This window comes from Salvia hispanica, chromosome 3 (assembly GCF_029641045.1).
Source record: "Salvia hispanica isolate PSC_SH4W2 chromosome 3, Shi_PSC_v1, whole genome shotgun sequence".
NCBI lineage: Eukaryota > Viridiplantae > Streptophyta > Magnoliopsida > Lamiales > Lamiaceae > Salvia > Salvia hispanica.
The window spans coordinates 36,577,920-36,598,485 of NC_142694.1; the positions used below are offsets into that span (position 1 = coordinate 36,577,920).

At 37.6% G+C, this 20,566-nt stretch overlaps 3 protein-coding genes across 3 annotated transcripts; all 3 read left to right on the plus strand.

Moving 5' to 3' along the window:
* The first annotated feature begins 833 nt into the window (after positions 1-833).
* LOC125211964 (ARM repeat superfamily protein) lies at positions 834-15,008 on the plus strand. Its single transcript, XM_048111939.2, has 39 exons — positions 834-1,157; positions 1,237-1,450; positions 1,566-1,661; positions 1,770-1,887; positions 1,970-2,137; positions 2,233-2,403; positions 2,604-2,659; positions 2,746-2,835; positions 2,902-3,020; positions 3,115-3,197; positions 3,275-3,403; positions 3,576-3,650; positions 3,730-3,898; positions 4,780-4,919; positions 5,041-5,133; positions 5,796-5,976; positions 6,680-6,774; positions 6,846-6,995; positions 7,084-7,249; positions 7,447-7,580; positions 7,745-7,814; positions 7,896-8,058; positions 8,301-8,376; positions 8,520-8,693; positions 8,781-8,849; positions 8,933-9,031; positions 9,443-9,532; positions 9,858-10,066; positions 10,168-10,372; positions 10,445-10,624; positions 10,799-10,894; positions 10,976-11,043; positions 11,112-11,463; positions 11,670-11,885; positions 12,136-12,807; positions 12,893-13,302; positions 13,420-13,669; positions 13,848-14,018; positions 14,516-15,008. The coding sequence occupies exons 1-39, from the start codon at positions 986-988 to the stop codon at positions 14,744-14,746; spliced, it is 6,420 nt and encodes a 2,139-aa protein (XP_047967896.1). The 5' UTR covers positions 834-985; the 3' UTR covers positions 14,747-15,008.
* A 268-nt stretch (positions 15,009-15,276) lies between these two features.
* LOC148930642 (F-box protein At5g07610-like) lies at positions 15,277-16,529 on the plus strand. Its single transcript, XM_089067426.1, has one exon. The coding sequence runs from the start codon at positions 15,277-15,279 to the stop codon at positions 16,465-16,467; it is 1,191 nt and encodes a 396-aa protein (XP_088923552.1). The 3' UTR covers positions 16,468-16,529.
* Positions 16,530-18,799: 2,270 nt separating this feature from the next.
* Positions 18,800-20,138, plus strand: LOC148930643 (F-box protein At5g07610-like). The gene has a single exon (XM_089066799.1). The coding sequence runs from the start codon at positions 18,800-18,802 to the stop codon at positions 19,988-19,990; it is 1,191 nt and encodes a 396-aa protein (XP_088922925.1). The 3' UTR covers positions 19,991-20,138.
* Positions 20,139-20,566: the final 428 nt, after the last annotated feature.

The following is a 20,566-nucleotide window of genomic DNA, read 5'->3' on the forward strand; positions in this document are numbered from 1 at the left end:
TCATGTACATAATTTTCCAAAAAATTTGATCATTGAGACAATTGTAAAAAAAATTGTAAAAATATATTCCATCCGTCTCACAAGAATATATATACTCTTTATTTTTTTGTCCATCCCATAAGAATATACATTTTTATATTTTAAAAACTCTTTTATCTCTAATAAGATGAGACGAGACCTATTCTACGCTAACAATACTTTAACTACTTTTTCTTTCCACCCCTCTTCTTACTTTACAAATTGTTCATTAAAACTCGTATCAAACTAAAATTGCATATTATTGTGAGATGAAGAGAGTAATAGAGTACTCCATTATTTATGAAAAATTTGAAATTGACAACAATTGGCTAAATTTATGCTTCTTCGGGAAATTTGCCCCAATTTAATATACTTCCTACAGAAATAGACACAATTTTCCTTTTCGTCTATCTCATAGAAATAGTCCATATTCATTTATATAATTTTTTTCTCTTTTTATTTTATTTTATTTTTTATGAGTCCCACTATTCATTACATTATTTCAACTATTTTTTTCAATCAACTATTTTTTTCATTCTCTTTCGTTGTATTAATTATACTTCAGAACTTGTTTCTAAATGATTTAATTATTTCAACTATTTTTTTCAATCAACTATTTTTTTCATTCTCTTTCGTTGTATTAATTATACTTCAGAACTTGTTTCTAAATGATTTAATTATATGGGACAAAGAAAGTTGTAGTACTGAATAAAAAAAATATATCACAATTAAATAAATAAAGAAAAAAAAGTCATATGGCCGCCGCCAACTATTCCTTATTTGATACGACGGCGTATTTACAATTTTTCTGTCAGTCAATAGAATTCTGTATTTAGGAAAAACCCTAAACCCTAACGCCAGCCTTCACCCCTTTCACTCACCAGTCACCACCACCATCTCCTCCTCCTCCCGCATTCTGCTGCCGCCTGATTTCCCGGGAGGCTTGTACCCAACCGCTCTCGACGTGATGGCTGGAACAACAATTTCATCTCAGCTCAACGCTATCAAAACTGTGCTGAACGTCTCCACCGATCCCGAACCCGGCAAAAAGCGGCCGCTAACTCGTCCCTCAATTCTATTTGATGCCAAAGCAGCTGCCGATGTCGACCTCGACACAATTTACGGCATCGCCCTTTCTGGTATTAAAATCACTCTTTTAGTTTTTATTCATAATTATAGTTTCGCAGCACATACAGTTTTTAATTCAGAGCTTGGTAGGTTTGGAGGTTTTAATTAGTATGGAGGAGCGGTTTAGGAACTACAAGAATGATTTGTTCAGTCTCAATAGCAAGGAGCTGGACAGGGAGCTGCTTGGCCAGGAAGAAAACAAGCGAATCAGTGCATCCATAGCCTCGTATTTGAGATTGTTATCGGGATTCCTTGAGTTACATTCTGCGTTGAAGACACTTGAGTATTTGATCCGTAGATACAAGTATGCTAATTCATTCTATGCGTTCGTGGTTCTGTTTGGAAGGAATGTATTATCTTTTGCCTGCAGTTTGGGGAAGCTTGATCCCTTATTACTCATTTTTATTTGTGAATTGTAGGGTTCATGTGTACAATTCAGAAGACCTGATTTTATGCGCGCTGCCGTACCATGACACACATGTATTTGTTCAAATAGTTCAGTTAATTGATGCAGGGTAAGCCAATGTTTAGTCTTTTTTCCTTGAATTTTTAGTTTGATGTGGAAGATAGGCAGGCGCAGATATAATTCATCTGTTTTAAATTGATTAAAAATGGATGTGCAGGAACAGTAAGTGGAAGTTTCTTGATGGAGTTAAAGAATCAGGTGCACGGCCACCAAGAGAAGTAATTGTGCAACAGTGCATTCGAGATATGGGGGTATTGGAGGCTATCTGTAATTATGTAAGGCATTTTTGGACTTATGACTCTTGGAACAGCAAGCTCTGATCTTATCATGATTAGCTGAAAGCGTTTTAAATTTTAGGCTACACCAGCTAAAAAGATCCAAACGTCGCAACATGTCACTGGCTTCTGTACGGCGGTTATTTTTGAGGTCTTAGGGATTGTTACTATTGATAATGATATTGTTAAGAGGATTCTTCCATATGTGAGTTTTGGGCTGCAACTTGGGGCAAAGGGGCTGAATCAGAAGGTCAGGGTCCAACAACATGTTTTCTGTCTGTCCTTTTTTCAGCAATGCAGAAATTTCACTTTCTTAGACAAGGGCGTCTCCTTTACTTTATGCAGGCTTCAGCTCTAATGATTGTGAGTTTACTAGCCCAAAAGGCAGCTTTGGCACCCAATGTTGCAAAAAGCTTGTTGAATTCTGTGGCAGACATGGCTAGAACAGATGCCAAGGAAGGACGCGACATGCGGTGGCTGCGCATGTCAGTAATGACCATAGTCTCAATAGTTCAGGTATTGCTGCCTAATGCAACATCTAATGACTTGTCAAATACAAATTTCTTATATTGTGTATGCAAATGAGTACCTGGTTTCTATTCTCTTCGCTTGTGGAATTATTTGCTATGCTGCTACTTATTATTGATAGCAAGAACAGTATTTCCAGATGTTAATGGTAATCTCTACTGGTAACTAACACTCAATTTACACTCCAGCTTCAGTGCATGGAGTCAATTCCCAAGAAGACTCTAGATGCCATGAATGAAATCAGGTAGCTGTTTTTACTTATGTTATCTTAAATCTGAAGTATCTGCATCTGACAGTGGAGATTCTTTTTTTTACCTTGTGATTTTGAAGGGATATTTCAGGGATCCTTTCAGGATTGGCGAAGGACTTCAATATTGATAAATTCTTAGTTGTTCTTTTGGAATCTTTGCTTGAGTACAGGTTGGTGATGCTCTTACTGTTTAGGGACAATTTTCTCTATCTCAAACTAAACATTTTGCTTGACAGTGTGTCAGATGATGCGTGTCATCATAATTCTTTATCAATGGTAAAGACTGTTCCTATGAAAGCCTTTGTCAGTCGGATAGTCTCTAAACTACTAGCTACACATATGAAGTTATCTCAAGGCAAGTTTTATGTAGTATACTAGTATGCTTTCCAGCTAAAAGGTTTTCAATTATCTAATACTAGAATCTCAGCTATAATTTTCCTCTCTTCTAGGCTCACAGAACAAACAGATTTTGGTTTCTATTTGTGAGAAGTATCCCAATGAATCACGGGAAGTCTTCTATAGTTTCTTGAAGGTCAGTCGGTCTTTCTTTCTCGTCCTTTCTTCGCAAATAGTAATTGGATTTTAATTCACTCATATATAATTATATAGGATGCCAAGATTCAGTCCAAGAAAATCCAACCAAGCTATGATTTACTCTGCAAGATATTAGATGAGCATTTGGATGCTTCACGAGAAATACCCGATCCAAAATCTTTTTTTGCTTTGGAACATTCTGAGGTATCTTTGTTGAAACCGTGTAGATTGGATGTTTCATTACTTATGATATGGATCATATTGAGCCTTTATTTTCTTAATTTTGTTGATATATTCATGCTTATATATAGTTGTCACAACTAACACAATGATTAATTAAGTTCTTTAATTGCAACCGTTTGAGTAATTTTTACAGGCTGATGTTCGAAAGTCAGCAGTCTTGAGCTTGGATGTAGCCAACATTCTGGAGGAGAAAGTTGCTGGATCGAAGGTAGTGCTTATTCACTCCTCACTCTCCTATGCATGTTGGTACTAATTCTAATGATTATTTCCCTTCTCTTTTCTGCCAGAAATTTTATGCCATTCAAGATGCACTTCTTCGCCGGCTTCATGATGATGATCTAAATGTTGTACTGGCAGTTCTGAATTTGAAAAATGTGGCTGCAATATTAAGCTCACCACTTCTTACTGAAGCGTTACAGAACGTGCTTCAGCGATGCATTCAGATATTGCTGTCAAGTAAGCATACTGTTAATGTAGTTCCGCTGTTTCTCTTGTCTGTTCTCCAGCTTAACTGGGTGGGGAAGGTGATCAAATCATTCACAAGTTTGGCTGTATTAAATCAGTATTACCATCTTACAAAATGTTGGTCGCTCTAATTTGTCATCAACTTGAAATTTGGTTTCATAAGATCACTTTCATACCACATAAATTATTCACATTTATGTTGCATGTTACGTTCACATCAACATATTTTCTTGGAGAGCTTAGTTATTGTAAGATAATAGTTTTATTGTATATGGAAGCGCTCATACTTGTGGCGATCATGCAAATGATACCTGATGAGGAGTGTCACTTGGAATGTATGTAGTTTGTCAAAAGTGTGCTTGGGGCGCAGGGCACTACTGGATTCGCCCCAAGGTGGCTGGGGCGGTCTACAATCTTTCAAATCTCTAGGACCTAAAGCCTTCAAATATATTTTCCTAAAATAACTAAAATACAATGGATGTTCAAATATGATCAGATTTTCTCCCTTGAAATCTCCCCGATTTGTGGGGTACCTGCCCTTGTTTTTTTTACCTAATATCTCAGGTGCGCCCCATGCTCCTGACTAGGGGTCGGTATTCGGTTAGTTCATTTATAACCAAATCGAATTGGTTAGTTAACCGAATCATAAACTGCCCCATCCCAAGAACTGAAACCGTACATATTTTAATTTCAGTAATCAATTAACTGATTCTCTATAACCAATCAGTTAATCAGTTAACCAAAATAACTGAATTCAAGATGTATCTCCTGATAACACTGAATGTATCCAGTAGTAGTAGATTCAGAAGCTGAATATGGGCTCCATCTTGAAGATGTTGATAATTAATTTTAATTGTCTGTTTATATTGAAGGTTCATCATCAGCCTCTTCTCTACCTAAGGATGTTGCTTTATTGTGCACTCAACAAGTTATCACAACTTTCAAAGATCAGGAACAATATGCAGCAACATTCGCAAAAATGATCTTCCCCTTGTTATTAGTTCGACCGAAGGTTTTATTCTCCTTTTCTCAGTTACTATTACTTATTTTTATCTCCTAGGAGTGTAGTTTAAGATTGTTAAATGTGAAATTTATTTCTCTTGAGCTTACAAATGTTTTGCTGTCTTAAGCAGACTCGGAGGGTGAACTTGAAGGCATTAGAATTGGCTAAAGAACTGAAATGTCCATTCTATGAAAACTTAGTGCTTCTTCCAGTGCCAGAGAAGGTAAGTTGACAATAAAAGAACGAAAGAAGTGCTTGCAGATAATTTTCTTGTGCCCACTAGTACTACACATCTTGTCAACCTGGAAGTCTAGAATAGGACAGATTCACATTTATCTTAGCTGAATAACATTCTAATAGACACCCTATTATCATCTGAAAAGTTTGATGCAGCTGCAATTTCTTTTTATCCCATAAGATTCAAAATCATCAAATTGGTCTTATGTGGGACTTAATGGAATTATTTCCAGAACAATATATGTACAAGACAGTATTTTCGTAAAACTGTCTGAAATTCATTTAGATGTTTTATGTGTGGGTATCCTTACCCTTTACGTAACAGTTCCCTTTTCACAATTTATTGGCAGCTCCTGTTAGCCTAGGATTTTATATACTATAATAACTACCATATGAGATATTTATACCCTTGGAACTTAGTGTTGTATATATCCATCTATATATATTCATTAATTGGGATTATACAATTTAGAAGAACTTGTAGATATTAATTAGTTTTCCCAATGAAAAATATTAAAGAAACCTGGGGCAGTTATCATCTTTATGCTGATATGGACTCATTTAGTTCAAAACTAATTTGATAACTTCTAAAAGAATCCAATCTTGAAAGCTAATTTTCCTTTGTCTACAAATTGCAAATGATTGCAGAAATTGGATCCTGGGCAAATATCTTTGGTTAATACTGAGATTATCAGTAAGCTGGCAAAGACGTTCTCACTAAGACCTGAGGAGTACATGCCGTGGCTTGTAACATGCTGCAACTCTCACGAGGTCTCGAAGACATTATTCTTTTTGATTTTGTTGCAGTCACTGAGGATGCTTAATATGGGTAAACACACCTTTCATTTTCTATAGTAATAGCACATTCGACACTGCATCTTGTTCTGGATCGTCCCTTTCTTAATTTTTATTTTGCCTAATTTTTCAAATACCAATATATTAGAGTGCTGTAGCATGTTGGACAATGATTCTTTATTGGAAATTTTTGTTGGATTTGCTATTTATGCCAGTTTTCCACCATCTTATTTGATTGCCTGCACTATGCTATTTCTTCACTTCTGTCTGTCCCAAAATGTGCAAGAAAAGTGTAGTTTAGGTATTCTGCATTGGAGTCTTCTCAGTAGACGGTAGTAATCGTGTTAATTGTCTACTGAAATGCTACAATTGCTTGACTTTTGAAATTATTGAAAATGCCAAACACACTATTACCCTTTTCATAGAATATTGGTTAGCTGTGATTGACCTGAATCATATTATTAAACCAATTTTTACTTGTACGTTGCAACCTTGATATTCTGTTCTTTTTTGTCATGATCTTTCTCAAATCACATCTCTCATTGGTATGCTCTTCTCCCCGTCCTCGTGATGAGTTATGAACATATATTATCTGTCTTTGTACAATCATAATTGAGGTTAATGTAACTTTTGTTCTCAAGTTTTCTGTTTGGAATTTAGGAAACTTATATTTGAGCTGCAATATCTATGTATGCAGTTGTACTTTAATGCTTAATGCCTGTCTCCTTTGATGTCAGATGTTGGCCAATTTTTTGCATTTTTTGATTGTTGCTTCCCAATTCTAAAGAGTGAGTGGGAAATGTTAGAGTCCCTGGGCATATCTACAGAGCAGGTATAGAGAAGTTATCATACTGCATTTTTTATACACATTAAATGGAAACTAATAGAAATTGTTGCTGCTAGTCCAAGAAAAGAAATGTAGATGGTGACTGGAAAGGAATTCTTGAAGATCTTGACACTGACATCAACAATCTCCATGCTGAGATTCTGGCCTGCTTGTTTTTGAGTCTCTCAGAAGTTTTTGCTGCAACAGCACCTAATGGTGTAACCTTGGTTGGTGATTTTTCATGGGTTTAATGTTTGAGGCATATATCTGTGTTTTCTGAACCATTATGACGAGTTAAAATTCCATTCCTCACAGGATATGAAGGAGAAGTGGGTATCCATACTTGAGGTTCTATTCGTATTCTATGCGTGTCACTCTAAAGGCCTATCTGGAGGTGCTTATAAGAAGCATCTGGAATACCTATCCACAAACTGCAAGATGCCTTTGATGGAAATAACGTTGAAACTGTTCTTGGAAGAAGGTTTGGCTCACCGTAGCTATTTGTTTGTCATTTTACTTTTCGGTTACCACTAATTCTTCGAAAGCTGGTTCTGAGATGGTGTCTTTGGGTGCATGCTTTATTTTTGAGCTAAACTAATGATAGTTGTAGGTTAGCTGAAATATAATTACTATTGTAGATTTCTAATTGTCACCCTTTTGGGCTCTCTAAATTCTCAGGAATTCCAGCTGCTGCTCAAATACAGAGTCTTCATTCTTTCTCACATATCTGTTCTCAGTTAGATGAGACTGTGGCCCGTCAACTTCTTCCACAGTTACCTTCACTTCTTGTCCCACTATCTAGTGACAACCAGGTTTTATAACTCTCTTTTTTCACTTTTCTTTTTACACAAGTCAAGGATGCTTCCACTTATCATGAGTTTCCTTGGAAGATTCTTGGCTGTATCTGTTTGTTTAAATTATTAGTATAGGTAACTAGCAATTTCGTAATACTGATACTATTCCCTCTTGTGTCTAGCATGTGAGGCAGGGTGCCATTAGCTGCATCAAAAAGCTAAATTTGTTTTTGTCCCACATTAATAAGAATGGTAATGCAGTGATACTTTATTTTATTTTATTTGCCAAATATCTCTGTTTCTAGTGGTCTTTCTGATCATAATGTGCTACAGGAAATGATGTAGCCTCACTGCATTTTCTTGGAGATCTGTTGTGCTTAATTATTCAACAAGAGAAGATGATATTATCGGACAAAAATTTTCTTTCCTCGTTCTTCACATCACTCCTGTGTTCATCATCTGAAAGCCTTTTGGTGCATTCTGCTATTGGAACGAGGTTGGATTTGAATTTTATTGTTTTTTTCCCTTATTAATACTAATTGCACTAGAGGAGACTGATATATTACAATATTGAGTATCTGGCAGAAGAGTTATTCCTTGGTTCTTTTTTCCTATCAATTTCTCGGTTCAGTTTCCCCCTCAAGATTTACTTGGATCTGTTGAGTTTTATATATAGGAAGACCGTTTTGCTTCTTTCCTCTCCATTTAGATGAATATCTTTTTTTCCTCGATAATTAGGTTTGATGAGTCCACCAGAGATAACATTCTCGAATATCTGCTTGGCCATGCTCTTGGACTTCCTTCCTATGCCAAGGTGTGTCTACTTTTCAGATGGAAAATACAGTTAGAGAAGGCATATACATTAGTTTTATTGTTTATAAATATTAAATATTAAGATACATTACTGATTTGATTTGCGGAGAAATTAATTCTGTTTCATTTTTAACTTCATGACAGCTGAAGATTCTTAGTCTGGTCAAAGGTGCTGGAAGTAAGCTCTTATGTGTTTCTGGTGTGAGATCATTATTGAATGATCTTTTGGAAAGTCGGTGTTCATATTACTTGGGAGGTGTCAAATCTTGTAATAAGTTGCCCCAAAGTGAAGTTGACATATTGTGCCTTCTGCTGGAGGTAACTTTTATGGTCGTTATTTTACCTCTGGATGTTGGACCTCAAACCTCTTGATATATTACATTTCTAAATTTATGCGTTCCTCAGTGTTGTACCATGGCAAATTCGTCTCATGAAGCACAAGACTTAGGGGATTGCATATTGAAGGCTTTATGGGTAAGTTTCTTAAACTCTTTTCTAAAAATATATTTTCTGTTTTTCCGGAGTATATGGGACCTTATTAGTTCTTGCATTCTCAGGTTAATGATTCCGAAGACTTGGCAGTAATAGAGCCATGCATGACAATTTTGAGAAATCTTAGTAGTTCTCTTTATGGAGATTTGAAGACTGAAACTCAGGTTGGCCTCCCCCTCCAATCCAAACACATTCAGGGATGGTCTTTAATCTTTATGATATCTTATGCATAAGGAAACTGTGTGGCTTTCCTTCGGACATTTCTAAACGAGTTGGATAACTTTAAAGTTATTTTTGAGTTGGTCTTCACTAGAGATGCAACAATTGGACTTCTGTAACACAATCTGACCTTGATACTTTTAGTTGAGTTCTTGCAACTTGCCTTGTGATGTGGAATTCTCTATCGGAATTCTCTATCCATGATTCTGCTGAGTGATAATTATGCAACTTTACTATGTGATTATCTGATGTACCTTGAGGACTAGAAATATTCTTTATGAATCTCTCTCCAACAAGGAAAACCTTCTCATGTCTTGGTGTACACATAAAATTCATTTTTCCTATTTCTTTTGCAGGAGCTTATCTTCCGAAACCTATTGGTTTTGTTTAGGAGTGCAAATGGCATTATACAGAATTCTACGAGAGATGCGTTGTTGAAAATTAAAGTAGGTCATCTCAGTCTGTATCTCTTCACTTTTTTATTTTATTTTTACTTGTAGGCTGGTGCCTTATTCTGGATTGTTATGTCCTATTAGGATGAGTATGAATGGCACTACACCTACCCGATAAAAAAACTATTATATTGAGCTTTATGACATTTTTAACATCCTAGAGTCAATATGCTTTCATTATAATTGATATTCTTGATTTCTAATGGCAATATGTGTATGATCCAGAAGCTGATCACTGGAGATTCTACAATAAGATTTATACTATTTCACATCTTTTACCATCAATCAGTAGTACTTGACTTCTCCTACAATCTTGCAGATAAATTCCTCAGTTGTTGTATGGACTCTTGATTCGATTATGGGACAGAAAAATATTCCAGCGACTCCACAACAAGGGAAGAAGCAAAAGAAATCTTCCAAATATCATGATCCTGGTTCTTATTCTGGAATACTTGACAGAGAAAAAACCCAATCTCTCTTGAGTGCTCTTCTTGAAGTAATTTTGATAAAGAAAAACATAGTTAAGAGGTATGCCTGACATGCTTTTGCATTGCAGTTATTACTTGCTTTCTGCTGTGATAATTTCAGTGTCTCATATGATTGTATGGAACTGATGTGCATTTTTGTAGAACTTCACTTGTCGGCCCCCTATTTAAGATCCTCCACCTAATATTTGTGAATGATGGGTGGATTTCTGAAGTCACTGAGCATAATAAAGGGCTTATAGCTGCGCCATCTGGTGTTGCTTCTGAGACAAAAGCCTTCATTCAGCAGACTTTGCTACTCACTTTGGAAGATATCTGTGCTTCAATGGGAAATGAAATTCAGCAAAAGGTCATTCCCGTACCACGCCAGTTATATATCTGGCTCCAACTTGGCACAACTAACATAAGTTTTTATTTTCAGGACATCACTCGTATTTTTGACCTTCAACTGTTAGTAAGCTGTGCTCGGTCATCAAGTGATGCTGTTACTCGGAATCATGCATTCTCGTTGATTACCACCCTTGTAAAGATTATACCTGACAAAGTCTTGGATCAAATCCTGGATATTCTTGCTGCTGTTGGCGATTCTACTATAACACAGGTTGGTTGCTTGATGATATAGACCTGTATCTCTGCTGTTTATACTTAAATTGCTTTAGATTTAGTTTAATGTCTTACACATTGAATATGATTCACATAGAGTATAACTGTATTGTGCTTCATTTCTTACATAACCTGAAATTGACAAAGAATATGCAATTTGGTTGATCTTTAGTGGGACAAATATTCTCAACGTGTGTTTGAAGGGCTTATATCAGCCATTTTACCTTGCTGGTTATCCAAGACTAACAACACAGACCAGTTGCTTCAGGTACTTTACCAAGCTTTTGGTGTAATTTCTTTTGACGAGCTGGTTGAATTTTTCTGAGCAGCTATTATCTGTTTCTGTTAGGTTTTTGTGGATGTTTTGCCGCAAGTTGCACAACATAGGAGACTTCCCATCATTGCACATATATTAAGGTAGAATTTGCATTCTTGTCATTATGGTTTCTAAATTTTTGCTTTTGCTGACAACTCCTCTCTTGCAGAACTCTTGGAGAGGCTGAAACTCTGGGTTCACTGCTCTTTCTCCTCTTCCAATCATTGATCTCTAGAAATAACGACCTTAATTTCCATGATCAAGGGCGATCTTTAGAACACTTGACTTTTGCAATCAATAAGCTATGGGAGTACGAATTTGCTGTGACACTCTGTGAGCAGTATTCTTGCACAACCTGGCTTCCTTCTCTCGTCTTAGCACTTAAGAAAATTGGAAATAATTCCTTAAATGAAGACACATCTATACAATTGCTGGTGGCAATGCACTTTGTTGCTAACAAGTTGCGAGATCCTGAAAATTACTACAAGCTTGAGTTGGAAGAAACTTCAAATGGGATTCAGGTGAGTAATCATAACTGCATCTTTTTTACTGTTGGTGCACATTTACAGAAAGATACTAGGAATTCTGTTGTTTATAGGATTCTGTAACCAGAATTGTTATATTGAAATCAATAATGCTGCTGCTATTTTTTCGGATAAGAATAAAAGTTTTTTCATATAGACACAGCCTTTTGTAATTTTATTCCAACTGGAATCAATTTCTGCAGACAATGACTGGTGATCTTATGGAGCAAGTTGTGTATCATCTTCACCTGGTTGACTCTAAAAAGAAGCATGTTGGTGTTCCAGCTTTCATCAAGAGTGAGCTGAAGGAGTTCATTCGTGGTGTCTTGAAAACTCTTATAAGGGGCCTTTTGCCATCCACCTTCTTCAAAGTCACTATAACTTTGATCAGTCATGTTGATAAAAATGTCAGGAAGAAGGTAACTGAACTTACATTTTATGTAACCACTGGAGTTGTTGCAAACAAGCTAACCTATATGATTATATTGCATACCTAATCAAACTCAAGAGAACTTTTTTGTCAAATTTTCTCGCGAGCAAATTATATCAATTGGTTGTTGTGACACTAAGATATGCGTTGCATACTCACCTATTTTCCCCCTATTTTCTTTGTTTTATCTGTTTAATCCTTCGCTAGATTATAACATTCTTAAGCTTCCTATTGGACAGGCTCTTGGGCTTTTGTGTGAGACCATGAAGGACTTGGGTACAAACACAAAGATTGATAAGAAGAATTTAGTATCAAACTTAAGAAGCTCATGGCTAAATCTGAACAAAACATCTGAAGAATCGTTTGAGAAGTTGTGTTTGGAAATATTGACATTACTCGATGCCCCTGATGATAGCTCTAGTACTTCCCTGAAACTGGCTGCAGTATCTGCATTGGAGGCATTAGCGAACAGGTTCCCTTCACAAGATAAAGTCCTTAGCATGTGCTTTGGATCTGTATGTAGGGGGACATGTTCAGACAATACAATTTTCTCCAGTCATTGTCTTCGCGCCACTGGTGCTTTAGTTAATGCGCTTGGGCCAAGAGCGCTTCCTGAACTTCCTGGTGTTATGGATTCCATACTTGGGAGATCTCCTGATGTTTCTTCAGCGGTTGCAGAAATTCAGAGAACACACAACAGTGCTACATGGTCTTCATCAGAGCACTCCCTTTTCATGTCAGTTCTACTAACCTTGGAGGCAGTCATCACCAAGCTTGCAGGGTTTCTAAATCCTTATCTGGGGGACATATTAAAACTAGTTGTATTGCATCCTCTGTCCTTTTCCCCTGCTGATCAAAAGCTGAAGTTGAAAGCTGATGTTGTGCGCAAGCTCATCACTGATAAGATCCCTGTGAGTTTTTGTAGTTTCCATTTACTTCTTTCCTGAGCTATTCTATATTGTAATGGTTACTGATGGATTTAATTTTATTCCTTAGGTTCGACTTCTGCTCCCCCCAGTGTTATCAATATACACTGATGCCTTTAAGTCTGGGGATTTGAGTTTGCTGATTGTTTTTGAAATGCTTGGAAATTTGGTTGGTTCAATGGATAGATCCTCAGTTGGTGCTTACCATGCAAAAGTATTTGACTTATGCCTGCTAGCTCTTGATATACGGCATCAGAACCCTGCTTCAGTTCACAATATTAGTTCTGTTGAGCAATATGTCCTCAATGCTATTGTTACCCTGACCATGAAACTCACAGAGACTATGTTCAGGCCACTTTTTGTCAAGACTATTGAATGGTCTGGTATAAATTTGGAAGATGATGAAGAGCATCCTGAAAGTGCTAATGGCCGTGCTATCTCTTTCTATAGTTTGGTGAACAAACTTGCTGAAAGCCATCGGTGAGTTGGCACATATCTTGTTTTTTCTTAATCACAGCCCCATACTTTTTTTTCTTCTCTGTATAGCTTTGTTTTTTATTCAATCATGACAGTAATCATTTTTTATTTTTACACCAGGTCACTGTTTGTTCCATACTTCAAGTATTTTCTGGATGGCTGTGTTCGATTTCTTGTTGATGCTGAAGTTATGAACACGGGACTGTCTCAGAAGAAAAAGAAGGCTAAGCTTAATAATAAAACAAAGGACAAAGACGGTGAATTGTCCCCTCCAATGTGGCATCTCCGGGCTTTGATCTTGTCATCTCTCCATAAGTGTTTCCTCTATGATACTGGAAACTCAAAGTTTCTTGGTTCTTCTAATTTCCAGGTAAGAGAAATTTCCTGCTTTTTGCATTATTGTTGCTTAATAGTTCTGTTTGACACAGCACTTGCATTATGGAAGTTCAGCTACTCTGGCATTACATTGATGATAAATTCTTGATTCTTTTTGTTGATTTCCTACTTCGCATTCTTGATTATTTTGTTGATCTCCATCCGTTTTCCAGGTTCTTTTGAAACCATTGGTGTCACAGCTTGTAGTAGAACCCCCAGTTGACATTGGCAGTCATCCTGATGTGCCATCCATAGAAGAAGTGGATAATTTGTTGGTCGCCTGTATTGGTCAGATGGCAGTTACTGCTGGTTCAGACCTCCTATGGAAGCCTCTCAATCACGAGGTAAAAAAATACACCCATCTGATGAACTTCTTTCCCACTTCAGTTTTGTTTTGCTGTTTCCATTTTCCAATTATTGAAGGAAATAGAGCACAACAATTCGTCTAGGGTTAAGTTGTTGTTTGTCAGTATTCATAATGACAAGCTTCAGTTATCTAACTTTGCCAATGTGCTGTGTCTCAATATTAGTGAACTGAGTCGCACATTAACTTGGTGATTTTTTCTATTTTTCTGACTGCTAAAATATGCTTCGTGTTACATCTAACGTGGTTGATCATAGGCACCACTTAGTACCAATGTATTCTGTTTTAAGTGTTGTTGATACTTTTTTTGTAGTATGTAGGTTTTTTCTAAGGTTCTGTAGATGCATATGCGCTCACTTTCTCATGTGCTTTAAATCCTAGTATTAGGGATTTAGGGGATATTAATATTCCAAAATCCAAAATCCAAATGGTACTAATTTTTTCTTTTCCCTCCTTTTCTTTTTTCTTTAATTGCAGGTGTTGATGCAGACTCGCAGTGAAAAGATACGAGCCCGTATGTTGGGGTTGAGAATTATTAAGCATTTTGTGGAGAACTTGAAAGAGGAGTTTCTCGTATTTTTGCCAGAAACTATTCCCTTCTTTGGTGAGTTGCTTGAAGATTCAGAGCTACCTGTCAAATCTCTTGCGCAAGAAATTCTCAAGGAAATGGAATCCATGAGTGGCGAAAGCCTTCGAGAGTATCTGTGATACGTAAAATATATGCTGGTCATTACAATCATCAAGTCACCTAAGTAGAACATCAAACAATCTAAGATCCATAGCGTGTGATGAGAATAGTTCAGCATCTGTCTATGCACATCTTTTAATTTCCATGTATGTTTTAGTGTTGTTCATAGAAACTTCAATTGGAGAATTTCAAGATGTCCCATTTTTGTGAAAACCTAGTTTTGTAGTAGTAACATTCTTCCAACAATGTTTAAATTGTTAAAATTTTGAACTTTTTTTCTAATTTTCCCTGTTACTTTTTACTGATTGTTAGTGCTGTGTTTTTTACAAGCATTCTATTGGAAGTTGAGAGAATTAGTTAGATGAATGTTACATGACAAGCTTATGCAGTTGGTGTAGACTTGGTCACTGCAAATTCTGCAATAGAAAATTCCGTAGTCAATGTTTTTTGATTTTCTAATTCAAACTTCCTAAACAATCCACCTTTAAGTTTCACATTAATAAACGGAGATTAACGCCAAACTCACTCATACAATTCAGCAAACACCAAAATGAAACTAAAAATCAAATTTGGCAGAACTTGTTCATCATCAGCTGAAACAGTTGCATCCATTGATCATCTCTTAACATGTATTCTTCTCCGACTTCCCTTCAAATCACTCATTCGTTTCAAACTCGTCTCCAGACACTGGCATTCCCTCATCACTGATCCGCATTTCTGCCGTCTGCGCAACCCCAATCCGAATCCGGCCATCGGCCTCTTCCTTCACTTCAACTTCTCCATGAGTCCCATGTTCCCGTACCTCCCCTTCTCGCTTAACCAATCAACCAAACCACCATTCCGTACACTCAACTTCACCAAACACAAATCACGGGCCGGGATTCTGCAGTCCTGCAACGGCCTCCTACTTTGCTGCTCCTTCCACTCCCGGTCAGTCTACGACCGGGAGTACTACATCTTCAATCCCACCACTACCAGATTCTCAACGCTCCCCAAACTCGACTACGTTGACAGAAACATAAGCGGGATGAATTTAGGGTTTGACCCCGCCAAGTCTCCTCATTACAAAGTCGTTTGTGTGACTGGACTGAGTTCGGTTGAATATCAGATTGAGCTCTACTCTTCCGATAGAGGTCCATGGAGGAAATGCGGCCAGCCTTTCGTCATCACCACAGGAGCTCACTTCAACTTCAAAAAAGGCGTATATTGGAATGGAGCAATCCACTGGCTGAACATCGGAGAAGGCGATTCTCTGTACTTCAATCTTGAGAATGAGACAAGCGTCTCCTTTCCAACGCCTCCCAACCAACCGTGGGAAGTGAGGAGCAGTGTCTACTTCGGGGAGTCGTGTGATCACCTGCACTACATGGAGATGCCTAACAGGCAAGTTGAGTTTGATGTTTACGAGATGAAAAGGGATTACTCGGAGTGGTTTGTGAAGTACAAGGTCGATCTGAGAGGCGTTGTTGCTTCTTATCCGGAGATGATACAGTTGAAATATGATGCCGAGGATGTGGATGTCTATGTGATTTCTTTTTTTAGTGTTATCCGGGGTGAGAAAGAGGAGGATTCATTCTTTGTGTTCCACATTCCGGGGAGGGTGGTGCGGTACGATCTTGCTTGCCAGGCTTTCCGAACAATACATGTATTCAGAGATGGCGAGGATGAAGTGAGGAACAGATGTTTGAGATATAGGGAAACAAATGACATTCAATATATTCAGTCCCTCTCTTGTGTTTAGTTCTTGGGGAATCACTGCACTCCACTCCACTATTTCCTCCTCCATTTCTCACATCATTTTCTGTCTTTCCATGATCCTCCCTCCACCATCCACCTGTGTAGTAATATTAAAGTTCCATGATCCCATCATCTTTTTTCCACAAGTACAGCTAAGTTCCATGAACAAAAACAGATACTATTTTCTTTTGAAAGAATAAAGTTCCATGAATTCAAGGCTTACAATTAAGTTGATGAGATTTTATTGTTATTCTCTTATAGTCCTCAAAATCTGCCTCAGGAAGGTATCATACCATAAAGCAAATAAGACCACCAAGGATTAGCATTAGGTTGGATTCATAAAAATAGTATACTAAGATTGGATTAGAAAGTTGGGAGATCCTAAAAGTAGTAATTGGTTCAATTTGAGGTGGTTCATACTTCATATCATATTGAAAGAGATAAAAACGAATCTGGTAACCTAGATGCTATATATCATCTAAATTTTTTCAAGGTGTTGAATTAAATTTTTTCCAAGGGAATGTGAGGAGTTTCTCGTATTTTTGCCAGAAAATATTCCCTTCTTTGGTGAGTTGCTTGAAGTTTCAGAGCTACCTGTCAAATCTCTTGCTCAAGAAATTCTCAAGGAAATGGAATCCATGAGTAGCGAAAGCCTTCGAGAGTATCTGTGATAAAATATATGCTGGTCATTACAATCATTAAAGTCACCTAAGTAGAATATCAAACAATCTAAGATCCATAGTGTGTGATGAGAATAGTTCAGCATCTATCTATGTATATCTTTTAATTTCCATATATGTTTTAGTGTTGTTCATAGAAACTTTAATTGGAGAATATCAAGATGTCCCATTTTTGTGAAAACCTAGTTTTGTAGTAACATTCTTCCAACAATGTTTAAATTGTTAAAATTTTGAATTTTTTTTTCTAAAGTTCAGGTCAAAATTGGTCCTAAACATATAGTCGAATTTGGTCCAAAACGATCACTCTTTGAAAATTGTGTTCAGAACATTTGAAATCGTTATCGAAGTGGTCCAAAACATTTAAAATCGTTACCGAAGTACTCCTTTTCCGTCAAAAACTAACTGTCAACGCCTAATTACTTTTTTTTTTATCTTAATTAATATACTAATGCATAATTAATTAAACAAAATTAAATATAAAATTAATAAAATGCTAAGGAATTCCAAAATCGACTATTTCTCCCTCTTCTTCCTTCTCTTCCATCTATCCTTCATTCTTCCTAAATCAGAATCTCTCTCTTCTTCTCTTCGGCACTTAACGTTGTCGCGTCTTTCTCTCTCTGCTCGCTTCTCCACAAATCGTCGTCATCGTGTGTTTCTCCTCATTGCTGCTGTCCGAGATCAAAATCGTCGTCGTCCACCATTGTTGTCGCCATCAACCTCCATTCCTTTCGATCCTCCCCATCTCTCTCTCAATTTTCTTTCTCGGCGGTCCGGCATTGTTATCTCCGCCGACGCTATCGTTGTTGCCGGAAGATGGTTTCGCTTCCGTCGCTTATGCCTGCTCGTTGTCAGTCAAGCAATATTGCTGCTCCATGACCTCATCGCCGCTGCTCTTGCCTCGGTCCAACCCATTGTCATCTTCTCTCCGTCTACCAGCTCAACCATTAATGCCCTCTCTTCTCTCCCTCCTTCTTAATCAATCTTACTCAAATTCATATCTTTCTCTAATTAATTTCTGGAACCTTAGCTGTCTGCCGCTGCTCAACAATTCAATCTCTCTCCCCTTTAAATTTCCGCCGCGGTGCTGCCTTACGTGTAGAGATGTTTGTGGTCGATTTTGGAATTTCTTAGCATTTTATTTATTTTATATTTAATTTTGTTTAATTAATTATGCATTAGTATATTAATTAAGTTTAAAAAACCATTAATTAGGCGTTGACCGTTAGTTTTTTACGAAAAAAGGACCACTTCGATAACGATTTCAAATGTTTAGGACCACTTTGATAACGATTTCACATGTTCTGGACCTGATTTTCAAAAAGTGAATGTTTTGGACCAAATTTGTATTTTGGCTATATGTTTAGGACCGATTTTGACCTTTACTCTTTTTTCTAATTTTCCCTCTTACTTTTTACTGATTGTTAGTGCTGTGTTTTTGACAAGGATTCTATTGAAAGTAGAGAGAATTAGTTATGGGAATATTACAGGACAAGTTTGTGCAGTTGGTGTAGACTTGGTCACTGCAATAGAGAATTCCATAGTCAATGTTTTTGCTTTTCTAATTCAAACTTCCTAAACAATCCACCTCAAAGAGTCACATTAATAAAAGGAGATTAACACCAAACTCACTCATACAATGCAGCAAACACCAAAATGAAATTAAAAATCAAATTTGGCAGAAATTCATCATCATCATCTGAAACAGTTGCATCCATTGATCATCTCTTAACATGTATTCTTCTCCGACTTCCCTTCAAATCACTCATTCGTTTCAAACTCGTCTCCAGACACTGGCATTCCCTCATCACTGATCCGCATTTCTGCCGTCTGCGCAACCCCAATCCGAATCCGGCCATCGGCCTCTTCCTTCACTTCAACTTCTCCATGAGTCCCATGTTCCCGTACCTCCCCTTCTCGCTTAACCAATCAACCAAACCGCCATTCCGTACACTCAACTTCACCAAACACAACTCACGGACAGGGATTCTGCAGTCCTGCAACGGCCTCCTACTCTGCTGCTCCTTCCACTCCCAGTCGGTCCACGACCGGAAGTACTACATCTTCAATCCCACCACTACCAGATTCTCAACGCTCCCCAAACTCGACTACGTTGACAGAAACATAAGCGGGATGAATTTAGGGTTCGACCCCGCCAAGTCTCCTCATTACAAAGTCGTTTGTGTGATTGGACTGAGTCCGGTTCAATATCAGATTGAGCTCTACTCTTCCGAGAGAGGTCCATGGAGGAAACACGGCCAGCCTTTCGTCCTCACCACAGGAGCTCAGTTCAACTTCGAAAATGGAGTATATTGGAATGGAGCAATCCACTGGCTGAACATCGGAGATGGCGATTCTTTGTTCTTCAATCTTGAAAACGAGACAACCGGCTCCTTTCCGACGCTTCCCAAGCAACCGTGGGACGTGAGGGGCAGTGTCTACTTCGGGGAGTCGTGTGATCACCTGCACTACATGGAGATGCCTAGAAGGCAAGCTGAGTTTGATGTTTACGAGATGAAAAGGGATTACTCGGAGTGGTTTGTGAAGTACAAGGTCGATATGAGAGGCGCTGTTGCTTCTTATCCGGAGATGATACAAGAGAAATACGATGCCGAGGATGTGGATGTCTATGTGATCTCTTTTTTGAGTGTTATCCGGGGTGAGCTAGAGGAGGACTCATTCTTTGTGTTCCACATTCCGGGGAGGGTGGTGCGGTTCGATCTTGCTTGCCGGACTTTCCGAACAATACATGTATTCCGAGATGCTGAGGATGAAGTGAGGAACAAAAGTTTGAGATATTGGGAAACAAGTGCCATTCAACACATTCAGTCCCTCTCTTGTGTTTAGTTCTTGGGGAATCACTCCACTCCACTATTTCCTCCTCCACTTCTCACATCATTGCTGTCTTTCCATGATCCTCCCACCACCAATCCACCTGTGTACGAATGTTAAAGTTTCATCATTTCTTTTTCACAAGTAAAGCTAAGTTCCATGAGTTCATTGTTATTCTCTTACAATTAAGCTGATGAGATTTCATTGTTATTCTCTTAAAGGGGTGTTGGTTTGCAAGATTGTATCCATGATTAAATTTGTAACGTGCTTGGTTCATTAGATTCAACCCCACAACTCAATCCTAGATGGATAATCATGGGATAATTAGTCATAGCTAACCCCATATGACTAAAATAATTTCACAACTCAATCCTAGATTGTATCTTGTACTATCATTTTTTCTTGGAAACTGAACACCACCTTATAGTCCTCAAAATCTGCCACAGGAAGCCATCATACCATAAAGCAAATCAGACCAGCAAGGATTAGATTAGAATTAGCTTGGATTCATAAAAAATACTATACTAAGATTGGATTAGAAAGTTGGGAGATCTTAAAAGTAGTGACTGATTCAATTTGAGGTGGTTCATA

Bases quoted from the DNA above. Each gene is read 5' to 3' on its own strand.
- LOC125211964 (XM_048111939.2), top strand. From the start codon at position 986: ATGGCTGGAACAACAATTTCATCTCAGCTCAACGCTATCAAAACTGTG. The intron at 1,451-1,565 runs GTATGCTAATTC...TGTGAATTGTAG, and splicing joins TATTTGATCCGTAGATACAA to GGTTCATGTGTACAATTCAG. The intron at 7,250-7,446 runs GTTTGGCTCACC...CTAAATTCTCAG, and splicing joins GAAACTGTTCTTGGAAGAAG to GAATTCCAGCTGCTGCTCAA.
- LOC148930642 (XM_089067426.1), top strand. From the start codon at position 15,277: ATGAAACTAAAAATCAAATTTGGCAGAACTTGTTCATCATCAGCTGAA.
- LOC148930643 (XM_089066799.1), top strand. From the start codon at position 18,800: ATGAAATTAAAAATCAAATTTGGCAGAAATTCATCATCATCATCTGAA.